The 12922-nt window shown below is 49.9% G+C and overlaps 1 protein-coding gene across 1 annotated transcript in view; it reads right to left on the reverse strand.

The window, feature by feature from the left end:
• The window catches only part of Fhad1 (forkhead associated phosphopeptide binding domain 1), a 124136-nt gene that overhangs the window by 77541 nt on the left and 33673 nt on the right, over positions 1-12922 (reverse strand). The window contains 3 exon segments of the mRNA XM_028880667.2: positions 974-1097; positions 8448-8702; positions 11437-11546. Coding sequence (XP_028736500.1) covers positions 974-1097; positions 8448-8702; positions 11437-11546 — 489 coding nt within the window.

Raw genomic sequence — 12922 nt, forward strand, 5'->3', positions numbered from 1 at the left:
TTTTTTTCTCCTAATACCCCTGTTCTCTTCTGGTTTCTAGACACGTGTTCTCTGCTTCAAAGACCCCAACGGTTTCCCAGAACAATCAGAAGACAACCCCCTGTGGGATCTGGCTCTGCCTTCTCCTCTGACCCCATCTTTCTCACAATTTCTTTTTCCCTGAGACACACTCACCGTTGCTCCTTCCACAGAGCTAGAGCTGGTTCCTACCCCAGGAACTTTGCACATGTGCTTGTGGCTAGCAGTACACTGTTCCCACAGGCTCCTCCTGCAGACGCACGCAGCATCCCTTTCCTTACTCCCGAAGCTCTTCACCACATGTTGCCCATTTCCCTTTCTTTACAGTACCATCCTATCCCTCAGACAGGCTTGCTTACCTATCTATTTGCCCGTCATTGTCACCCTCCACTATGTCCAAGCCTAGAGTGTAGAAATTGATGACTTGCTTAGGGCTCTCCTCCCAGAGTCCAGAACTAGACTCAGCAGTTGTTAGGAAATGTAATACAGGGGTGGATGGATAGATGGATCCATGCTAATTAACTTCTGTGGCTGGCAAGGTGGCCTATGAGTTGACTGGCCCCTTCCCACATTCTTCAGCATTGAGCTACATTCGTTGATCAGTTGCAAACGGTTTTCACTTGGGCCAAGAGCCCATTCAAGGAAATGGTTCTCAGGACTACAGACCACTCAGTATCTTTGTTATCCCTGAAGAGATGAGTGCTAGCTAAGAGATGACATTCACTCAGATGTTGACTATGGCTGATTTTGAGGTAGACCTTGTGCTAAGGCTAGTTGGCAAGCACACTTCTGGGAAAGACCCTCAGTCACCAAAGTATGGCCTGAAGGTTGCTAAGAACTCTGAGGCTCGGTCTAAGCTCAGGGAGAAGAGTGTGGTGGTTGATTGGTGATGTCTGCCAGGGCCACAAGAGTCAGTGGTGGGGAGCATCTACTAAGCTAACTCCAGAAAACTCACCTGAGGTGATGGCATGGTCTCTCTTTAAGTTCTCGCCTTCATTCTTTAGTAATGTGATTTCCGAGTTGCGCTCGGCCAGGGTCTGACTTAGCACCTGGCTATAGCCTTTTTGAAGGGCGTTGATCTGTGGGAAGAGGCAATGCATAGTCAGAGGACACTGGCCAGGTCCAAGACACATGGGCATTTCCCAAACCTGTGCAGAGATTCTGATCTGCCACATGATCTTGTTTCGGTGCTGACAAAAGTGTCACTGCCCCGCTGTCCTGGGATACCTGTCCTCTTAATGTGCATTCTTGTGTCATTGGAACTCTCAGCCATAAATAGACCAGCCCCGGGGGTTCCCATCAGCCATCACTGGCTAGATGTCAAGCAGAGTTCAAGAGAGGGCACAGGTCGTAACCTTAATTTCCTCGGATGACAATGGACATATTTCACAGATCCCTGTAGAAGATGTGTCCAACCTGCAGTCCACAGACTGTGTGCACCCCAGATTAGCCATGGATGTGATCCAACACAAACCCAGAAACTTGTGGAAAACACTATGAGTTTTTAAAACAATTTTATTGGGGGGGCGTGGTCATGAGCATACCGTAGTGCACACGTGGAAGTCAAAGGAATTGGTGCTCACTTTTTTCCCCGGTAGGTCCCAGGGATTGAGCTCAGGTAGGTGAGGCTTGGGAGCAAGCACCTTCGCTAGCCTGTGACATTACTATTATTTTGAGTTTTCAAATTAGTGTAGTTCTTACACATGAATTTTGTCAATGACACTGTTGAGCTGCAATGTCAAAAAGCTGGTCACAGCTGGGTGGTGGTGGCACATGCCTTTAATTCCAGCACTTGGGAGGCAGAGGCAGGAGGATCTCTGTGAGTTTGAGGCCAGCCTGGTCTACAGAGCAAGATCCAGGACAGGCACCAAAACAACACAGAGAAACCCTGTCTCGAAAAAAACCAAAACAAACAAGAAAGAAAGAAAGAAAAAAGAGAGAGAGAGAGAGAGAGAGAGAGAGAGAGAGAGAGAGAGAGAAAGAAAGAAAGAAAGAAAGAAAGAAAGAAAGAAAGAAAGAAAGAAGAAAGAAAGAAAGAAAAAAGAAAAAGAAAGAAAGCTGGTCACACTTGCCGGTGCTCCAGACACACTCACAGATCTGGCTCCTTCCATGGAGCCTCATAGCACCCTGAAGGATGTCCCCATAGGGTTCCCACTTGAAATCAAAAATGGGAGAGCTGAGGTTGCCTGCTTAGGGCTTCACAGCTGGCCTGTTGTGGGGCTTCACTCAAGCCCAGCCTACAGATGCCTGGCTCCCCATCTGTCACAGGCCACGGGAACTGGCGTCGGTCACTGTAGGGGCTGATGGTCCAGTTGGTAAAGTTCCTGCTGTGTAAGCATGAGGGCGGATCTCCAGAACCCGTGTCACAGAGCCTGGTGCAGGGGTGTGTGCCGGGTGCCCCAGCACTGGGGGGGGGGGTCCCTGGGGGTTATTAGCTAGCCAGTTTAGCTGGACCATGACCTTCAGGCTAATTAAGAGATCCTGCCAAGAAACAGAAGTGGAGAGCTTTGAGAATGATACCTGAGATGGGCGTAGTGGTGCACACCTTTAATCCCAGCACTCAGGAGGTGGAGGCAGGTGGATCTCTGAATTTGAGGCCAGCCTGGACTACAAACAGGGTTCCAGGACAGCCAGGGCTCCACAGAGAAACCCTGTCTCAATAAATCTAATTGGGACGGGGCAGATGCCTGGCTTCAACCTTTGGCCTTTATATGTACACACCTGAATGCACACACAGATACCTGCACACAACCATATTCACACACACACACACACACACACACACACACACACACACACACACAGAGCGCTGGAGTCTATACTATGTAGCCTATACTTGGGTGTGTGTGTGTGACTGCCAACATCTGGTCCCTGCCATCTCCAGGCTGTGCTGCCATAGGAAAGGCCCTAGGTCCTATCTTAGTTTTTTGTTTGTTTGAGACAGGGTTTCTTTGCATAACTCTGGCTGGCCTGGATCTCACTATGTAGTCCAGGCTGGCCTCAAACTCACAGAGATCTGCCTGCCTCTGCTTCTCCCAAGTACTGGGACTAACAGCGTGTGCCACCATGCCATGCCTGGTCCTGTCTCAGCTTTTAGCTCTGTGAGCGTGATCATGCTAGTCCCGACTTTTCAGGGCTGCAGAGAGATTTTTATAAGTTAATAGCCTTGAAAGTGTTCAGACAATACCCCGTGGACATATAGATATTAGCTATGATTATATGATTACATCCTGTGCTGTTTTGGATTTAGCTTCTGGTTGTTTTGAGGGAAGGAAGACAGACTATACTTTTGTGTGTGCTTGTGAATCCTGTCTAGACAAACTTAACTACCGGATGACTGCTGACCGTCACGCCCTGTCACAGGCCTGGCATGAAAATGACAAAGGGCAGGTCCTGCTCCACCCAGATTGGGGGCGTGTCAGGTGGGGTGGGGTGCGGTGGGTGGGTGGAGTGCTGGGGTGGGCGTGGGGAGCCGTGCACGCTGCACCTGCATCTCACCAATAGATGGCGCCACAGGACCGTGTTGGGCTTCCCTTTGCGCCTGATGGGAAATCCTTGGTAAAATCAACCACGGGATTTTTATTTAGCCATAAAGAAAAACAAAATTGCAGGAGATGGACGGACCTGGAAAATGTTATATTAAGTGAGATAGCCTAGTCTGATCTCAGAAAGACAAACACCACTTGTTATCTCTCAAATGTGGGGATCTTAACTTCTAATTTTTTTTGTATTTACTTATGTATATGAGTGTATGCCGGCATCTTTGTCTATACATCACATGTGTCCATGGTGCCCTAGGAGGTCAGAAGAGGGCATTGGATCCCCTGGGACTGGAATTACAGGTTTTTGTGAGCTGCCACGTGGGTGCTGGGAACTGAACCTTGGTCCTCTGAGAGAACAGGCAGAGTTATTAACCGCTGAGCCATCTCTCCAGCCTGCCTCTAATTTTTTTGTATGCACTGTCTATGTGGGAGTGGGGGAGGGTAAGAGGCCATGAGAGGGGAGCGGTTCCCTTAGGCAGGAAACAACCTTATAATTAAATCTCAGTGAATGTTAAGTACACTTTATTTAAACCCCCAAAAGTCATGATTGGTTAGATTAAAGCAATCATGGGAAGACGTAAGTTCCTCATTAGGAATTGCTGTTCAGATGCGCTTGTTAGTAGTAAAGAACGCTACTGGAAGTATTGTGGTAGTTTCCTCACAATTTTACACATTTAACGACTTCCAGTCAGTTTTGGTTTTGTTTAGATCTTGGTGCCTTTTACCTTTCGTTAATTCTTATTATGCACATTTAAATCTCCTTCACTTTCACTAGTTCTTATGGTATAAACTTAAATCTTCTAATAAAAATTTTAAATAATGGAAAAGACCCAGGGAGGGTAAATGCCTCTGTGTGTGTGTGTGTGTGTGTGTGTGTGTGTGTGTGTGTGTGTAGGGGGGCACAGGCTGTTCCCCTCACCATCCTTGGAGCCACACACCAGGATGTGTGCTTTGGAAACCATGGATGAAGAAAGCTCACCTCTTCCTGCTTACCGTAAAAGACACCTGCAATGAAAAGTCAACGTTTCCACGGGGCTTCAGAGATGGCTTAGTGGGTAAGAGAGCAGGCTGAGGATCCGAGTTCAGGTCCCAGCACCCACATAACAAACAAACAGCACTGGCGGCACAGAAGCCTGTAAGCCCAGCCCTGTGGGGGACAGAGAGGTCCCTGGGCTTGCTGGCTCCCAGTCTAGCTCCAGGCTGAGAGATCCTGCCTCAGGGCAAGGAGACTGAGAGGGACAGGTGTGTGCGCCCGTTCACATGTGCAGGCATACACTCCGCACATTCGAAACCAAAAGTCTTAGCCTAAATCTTTCTTGTGCAGGACAGCAAAGGCATTCTCTGAAGATGAGCTTGGGGATGAGGGATGGGGAGGAGGCATGGGGAGGAGGGATGGGAAGGGATGCCCCTAAGAGTTCAAGGCCATCTGACAGAAAATATTTCAATCAAGCCCCACAGCTTCAGGGTCTCAAATTGCAAAGCGTTTTCAGACGTCTTCATAGCCTTCATTACCCAAATAAATATCCAGACTGTCTCTCATTGGCACGAACCCCAGGATGTTTATTGCCTGGTTAGGCTGCATAATAAAACGGGTATTGGATCATAAGGAAGTTAACAGTGCTGGGAAGAATGATTGCCTAGAGGTAATAACCAGCCTGCTAATTAGCACAGGCGTGGGGAGGTGAGCGTGTTCTTGTGGCGTGGTGGTGGATGGAAGGGCTTTGAGAGCAAGTCGTCAGGCACATGCTTTCAGGGGACCCCCGATAACACATAAAGTAATCAGAGCCATTAATTAACCTGCTGTGCACCTTTGGCTTCTGCCCGAGGGCCCTGCTGGCAATAAAATAGTTCGGGAGCTAAAACATGAGCTGGTGGAACCGGATTCGGATTTAAATCCAGCACATTTTTGGGTTCAGGCGGGCTGTGAAATCAGCTTCAGGAAGGGAGGTTTGTGTGAGCTCACACTTTGAGGGTACAGACCGCCCTGGTGACAGGAGCAGGAGGCAGCTGGTCACCCGGCATCTGCAGTCAGGAAGCAGGGAGAGATGGATGCTGGTGCCCAGCTGGCTTTCTCCTTTCTGTTCAGCCCCGGACTCCAGCCCGTGGGATGGTGCCGCCCTCAGTGAGGGTGGGTTTTCTCATCTAGTCCCTCAGAGGCATGCCCAAAGGCTGATCTCCTAGATGACTCTAGATCTGGGCCAGTGGACAATCATTATATAACATCACAGGTCTCATTATAAAACACTGTCTTTTGGGTAAGTGAGTGGACTCAGTGATGCAAAGCTTTTTTTTTTTTTTTTTTTCCCCACCGAGACCGATGACCTGCGTTTACCCCTGGGATCAAACTCCTGCAAGTTGACATTTTACCTCCGCATGCGTGCTGTGGTGAACACACGCACACGTAAAAACCAAAATAAAACTCCCCTTTCAGTTACAGCTGACGATAGAAGTGTGACAAATGAGTGTGGTTGTTTCTAGATCGTTCCCAAGGGGAAAATCACTAGTTACTTGAAACAATGCTCCAATTGTGACCTGCTGCCACGGACACAGGTGAGCACTGGTCCTAGCTGAGTTCTGTTGCTGTGGTAAACACTATGTCCAAAGGCAGCTTTGAGAGGAAAGGGTTTATTTTATTCTTTATATCACTCAGCCTGCTTTCTTTCTTTTTCTTTTCTTTATTTCCTTTTTTTTTTTAATTTTTTATTGAGACAGGGTCTTTCTGCATAGCCCTGGTTGACCAGGCTGGCCTCAAACTCACAGAGATCCACCTGCCTCTGCTTCCCGAGTGCTGGGATTAAAGGCGTGCGCCACCATGCCTGGCTCAGTCAGGACCACCAGCCCAGGGTTAGCACTGCCACCGTGGGGGGGGGCCTCTCATGTCAATCATTAACAGTTTATGTACAAAACCAGTGTGGCCACACATTATTTCTTTTAAATGTATTGTATGCAAGTAGGTGTGTATGTAGGCATATGTATGCTGGCATGTTCACATGTGTGGGTAGACATGTGCATGTGGAGGTCAGTGGTCAGCCTCGGGCCTTATTTTTGGGGAGCCATTGACCACATTTTTTGAGAGGGCTTCTTACTGGCACCTGGGGCTTGCCTCTTGGATGGACTGGCTGACCGGAGAGTCTCAAGGCCTGCCTTTACCTCACCAGTGCCGGCGCTCCAAGTGCGGGCCACCATGCCTTGCTTCTTTTAAACACACACACACACACACACACACACACACATATATATATATATACACACACACATATATATATACACACACACACACACACACACAACACACAATATATATATATATATATAATATATATATATAATATATTTGGCTTTTCGAGACAGGGTTTCTCTGTGTAGCTTTGAGCCTTTCCTGGGACTCACTTGGTAGCCCAGGCTGGCCTCTGCCTCCCGAGTGCTGGGATTAAAGGCGTGCGCCACCACGTCTGCGTCTTTTAAATATTTTTTTTTTTTTTTTTTTTTTTTTTTTTTTTTTTTGTTTTTTTTTCGAGACAGGGTTTCTCTGCGTAGCTTTGCGCCTTTCCTGGAGTCACTTGGTAGCCAGGCTGGCCTCGAACTCACAGAGATCCGCCTGCCTCTGCCTCCCGAGTGCTGGGATTAAAGGCGTGCGCCACCACGCCCGGCTTTTAAATATTTTTAACTAGAATTTTTTAAAGAATTTCATACATGAGTACTGTATTTACATCATTTCCACCTCTTCTCTCCCCCTCCAACTCCTCCCGCATCCCACTCCCTCCTCCTCCCACTCCTCCCACATCCCATCCCTCCTCCTCCCACTCCTCCCACCTACTCCCCCCCCCCCCCTCCCACATCCCCCCCCCCCCCCACTCCTCCCGCATCCCCCTCCTCCCCCCCCCCCCCCCCCTCCCCCCCCCCCCCTCCCCCCCCCCTCCTCCTCCCCCTCCCGCATCCCACTTCCTCCTCCCGCATCCCACTCCCTCCTCCTCCCGCATCCCACTCACTCTCAAATTCATGGCTTCTTCATCTTTAACTATTATTGTTACATCTAGGTATATATATTATATGTGCTATAAATTATTGTTATATAGACACACACACACACACACACACACACACACACACACACACCCTGCTAAGTCCATTTAGTGTTTCTCACAGGCACACGTGTTTCTGGCTGACCCACTGCATTGATTGCCTGCAGCTCTTCATCTAAGGGCGGGGCCTTGTAGGAGTTCCCCACCCACACTGCTTGCCTTGCTTTTTCACACGGGCTAGGGAACAGCTGAACCATCTATCTCCTCAGCCCAATTGCTGTTATTATAAAACAAGAATTTGGATCTAGGTTCCAGAGAATGGAAGCTGTGTGGTTACTGGGGACCTTCCAAGTGGGGAGTTTTCATTTGACGACACAGCCCGTTATGGAGCCAGGGGCCACCTTCAGGGTTTGAGGGGTACTGGAGTTGCATGAGCTGGGGATCCTCACTTGTGGCTAACTGGACGCAGCTCTTTCAGAATGGGGCAGGATGGGTGGAATGGGAAGTCATTAAGGCACGAAAACCAGGCTTTGGGGTAGAAAAGAGAAGCTGGGCTGAGGGTGTGGGGTCAACTAGGCAGAGCAGATCCGAGTCTGCAGTACTCTGGCCCCAGCAGTGAGCTGTGCAAGCTCCAGGCAGCTCCTGAGCATCTCTGGAACCATCACAGTCGCTTTGTGGGGTGCGTCAGAGGGCTGTGACAGATCTAAAGAATGTTCTCCAGGGCCCAACACGCTGTACTGGGAAGCAGGGTGGCCTTCTGCCTCTTACCCTCCATGATGCCCCAGACGGCCCTCTTCCAGCTCCCCCCATCTGTACTCTGACGGTGGGGACTCTGGGCTCTGATGGGCTTGTTCCCGAGTCCTACCTGGCTTTTCATACTCTCAATCTCCTTCTGCCTGAGATCATCGTCTTCATCCAGGCCCTGGAACTTGTGGACGCACCTGTCGCTCTGCCTGGCGGCGGCGGCAGCAGCAGCGGCGGCGGCTGTCTCTGACAGCCTTTGACTCAGCTCCGCCACCTCTCCCTGCAGGTTCATTATGACTGCGTCTTTATATTTGGACTCTATTTCAAAATCAGAGAGTCGGTTGACCTCTCTCCCCAGCAGCATGATGATCTCATCCTGTGAGGGGACAAGAGGGAGGCTTACCAGGGGTGGGGGTGGGTGGGAAGCTTGGCCTGTTTCTACAACAGGAAGGAAACAGGGGGTCTCTCTGGGGAATGTGGGGGGTGGCTGGGTGGGTAGGCAGAAGGGCAAGGAGACATTTACAGACTACATCTCTTGGAAGGAAGGCCCCAGAGAGATTAGAGTTGGGTTAGAACCACACACTTGTGCCTCGGTGCCTATAATGAAGCCTCTGAGGCACAGAAACCTCCTTTACCCAGAAAAAATACTTTCACACGGTAAACCACAATTCCCTGGGAATGTCAGTGGGCAGGAAGTTTCTTTATAATCATTCTGTGCATTCCCTTACGAGGCCCGCATCCAGGATGTCGGAGGCCCAGCAAAGGTAATTAGAATGGCATTCAATCCCAACACATTCTGACCGTGACAAAGGCATTAACTTAATACTTTTTATGTATTATGGAGGAGTCATTTTTTTCTTTCCTCTCTTCTAGAATCCTCTGCTTCCTCTGGAAGCCTCCATGAAAGTGCATTCAGGGAACCACTGAGGCTGGAAACAGAATGCTGAACTCTGGCGGCTTGTGAAAACTCTGGGATGTGGGGACTGTTGGCAGAGTTTCCCACAGGTGGAGCCATGCACCATCTCCCTAGGGAAACAGTAGCCAAAGAATTTTCTCTGTTTCCCCAAAGCGAGAGATGGTACCCTGAACCCCTCAGAATGTCAGAAAGACCAGAAAAACAGAATCCTAGCTACATGCCTGGGGGCGGATGGCGTCACAGGCATGACAGTCTGCTGGTGCTGCCAGATACTTCCGTGGGCTTTTCTCTGGGTTCTGTGAACGCTTATGTTACAGCTTCTAACAGACTCTGTGTTCCTGGGGAAACCCTGCTTCAGCCAAAGCGGGCCACCCAGGGTCTCTACACTCAGCATAGACTATGCTTGACCATTATTCATGGCACAAACATTTATTGGGCACCTTCTGTGTGCCAGGTTCTGCACTGGACCCTAGATATAAGCAAACCTTTGGGTATGGTGACCAACAATGGCGTCTATCTTTCTGGTGAGGTCCCCTATGCCCTTCTTAAGGAGTGTCACCCAATCCTCCCACGTGGTCTTGGTAGTATTGAATGTCAGTCAAGTACCTCACTCCTTGTCCTTCCTCCTCATGTCCCTGTAACCCAGGCTAGTCAACCACATTTTCTCAGAGCTCCTGTGTGTAGATTTTAAGATGGTGGTGGGGGTCCTGCTTCACTTTGGATCATAGACTTTAAGTCTAGAGGCTTGGGCTTGCCCATGACTATCCTGTCCAGCACAGGAAGCCAGCCTGCTGGAGAACGACAAACGGCAAGAACAGAGCAGAACAGGCACCAGCGAGTATCCCGGTGCCATCCCTGAAGGGCCTAGATCCAGCCACGCCCGAAGCTTGCTAGCCTTTCTACTGTCCAGTGAGATTGGCTAATGCATATTTCCCTCCCACTTGTCAACTGTCCTTCTTGAGGGTAGGTGCCTTGGGAAATCAGGGCATAAATGCTCAAAGTAGCAAAATCATTCTGTTTTTATTTTATTCCCAGTTTAACACCTGTGGTGGATTAAACACGGTGACAGCTACTTTGTGGCTTTTGTCACTGAGTGGTATTTCTACCGTCCACCGAGTCTCAGCTAGCTCGTGACCCCAGTGGACAGATGGAAAGGAGAGGAAGTGATACAGTGAGTGAGCTCTGAGCAGGCTGAGTGGACAGACGGAAGGCAGTGGAAGTGGGACAGAGGGAGGGAGCTCTGAGTGAGCTGTCAAGGTACCGCAGTGTCTGCCCTGGCTTCCTAGGGACCTGGGGGCTGCGGTGCTGGGGACAGGCTGCATGCAGAGAGCTCGCCATTTCCCCCATGTGGTGGAGGACCCAGACCTATGGCTGCTACCACCTGAGACCACCAGCTCCATGACACTCTGCACTGATTGCAGCTGTGTGTAAGCTGCAAGGAACTGGCGGAGGACCATCGTGCAAGTCACGGGAGACCCAGGAAGGGCGGATGGTTGCTTTCAGCCATTAGATCTGGAGGTGGCTTGCTGCAGGGTGACAGACTAGTGACAGTGTCTGCAAGGTGGCTTCTCATCTTACTACAGCACCTCTCAGTCTGGTCTCAGGACACCAACCTCAGAACTGCCTCCTGGTCCTAGCTACAACACTCTAAGGCTGTGATCAAAAGGAATCCTGTTTCCCTGTTTCCCACATGCAAGAACTCCTGGGGCTCAGGCCCTGGTCTGTAAGGAAAGTGAGGCATTGTTGGGCTGTGTTTTGTTGTTGCTGCTTTGTTTGGAGGCAGGTTCTCATGTAGCTCAGGCTGGCCTTGAGCTTATTATGTAGCTCAGGATGACCTCGAGCCTCTCAGCCTCTTGGTGCCACCTCTGAGTACTGGGATTACAGATGTGCATTGCCTGCCTGGCTTATGCTGTGTTGGGGACCAAAGCCAGGACCTTGTGCCTGGTGGACAAGCCCTCTATCAGCTGGGCCACACCTCCCCAGGCTTCTGTTTTTGCTGTCAAGCTGTGGCTGATGATGTCATGAGGGGATCAGCCTGGCTCGCAGCAGGTGCTCAATAAACTGTGGACACGATTGTCTATTAAATAAGAAGTGGTTTCTTGGACACAGGACACACAGAGGAAGAGGTGACAAGTTATCTGTGGTCTCTGACGGTTAGAGCACTGTGTCCCCCCCAGCCCCCAAACCCCCTCACCTTGTCTTGCTGGCCTAGGTCCTGGTCCATGAAGATCTCGGTGGGAGGCATCGTCCCGGAGAGTCCCTCGACCACGCATTGCTCTGACATTTCCATGGCGCTGGCCCACACTGTGTGACATCCACAGAGAACAAGGCACAGTGGGCTCCCAAGCTTGGAGGGGCCCCACACCCTGAGCTGTGGTCATGGTTTCCCCTTGAGGGTCACATCACTTTTCACTCGTTGAGAAGGGCCCTTGTTATATAGCCCAGGCTGCCCCAAACTCACCAAGTAGCACAGGGTGGCTCCAAATTCTCTGCAGTCTTCCGGCCTCAGCCTTCTGAATACTGGGGTTACATGCATAACCCACTACACTTTGCTCTGTGGTTTACATTTTCTCTGGCTTTGTTGTTGTTGTTAAATTATTAGTCAAATAGGGTCTCACTATGTATCTCTGGATCTCTCTCTCTCTGTAGACCAGGCTGGCCTCAAACTCACAAAGATCCACCTGGCTCTGCTTCCAGAGTGCTGGGATTAAAGGCGTGCGCCACCATGCCCAATCTTTATTATTTTTTAAACTTTATGTTTGTGTGCATGCCTGTGTGTTCCTGTGGACATGTCTGTGGGAGGGTGAGTGTGCACATGAGTACAGGTGCATGTGGAGGTCAGAGGTCAACATTGGGCATGTTTCTACCTCCCTCCATCTTATTTTTTGAGACAGGGTCTCCCTGAACATGGAGCTCACTGTTTGGGGTATTCTGGCTGCCATCGAGGTCTAGCAATCCTCCTGTCTGCCTCCCCATTGCTGGGATTACAGACGTGGACTACCCTGCATTTCATGGGTTCTGGGGACTGAACTCAGGTCTTCATGCTTTGGCAGGAGGCTCTTTACCCACCAAGCCATTTTCCCAGTCACTTCTCTGACTTTATTATTACTATTATTTTAAAGATTTATTTATTTATTTATTATGGATACAGTGTTCTGTCTCCATGTATCCCTGCAGGCCAGAAGAGGGCGCCAGATCTCATTACAGATGGTTGTGAGCCACCATGTGGTTGCTGGGAATTGAACTCAGGACCTTTGGAAGAGCAGTCAGTGCTCTCAACCTCCGAGCCATCTCTCCAGCCCTTCTCTGACTTTAAAAGCACAGGGCAGTGTGTATGCTGAGAGGCAATGACATCGCTGTGGAAGGAAGGACTGGCCAGGAAAGGAGCCACCTCACCTCTCTTCTCCATCACTATGTGGCCTGTCAATCACTGAGGCATCCTTCTCTGCTGCTTTAAGACCCGGTGACTGAGTGGGTCATTAAACCTCTCTCTGCTTTTGTGTCCACATATATAATTCAGTGACTTTAACAGTCTCTATCACGGAGAGCCATGATGAGATTAAATAAGTAAGATGTAGAGTAGGGCTGGCTCTGGGACCAAACTGGGCCTTGAAATGCACTGTGTAGCCCAGGCTGGCCTTGAACACATGGCGATCCTCCTGCCTCAGCATCCCAAGTGT

This window comes from Peromyscus leucopus, chromosome 2 (assembly GCF_004664715.2).
Source record: "Peromyscus leucopus breed LL Stock chromosome 2, UCI_PerLeu_2.1, whole genome shotgun sequence".
NCBI lineage: Eukaryota > Metazoa > Chordata > Mammalia > Rodentia > Cricetidae > Peromyscus > Peromyscus leucopus.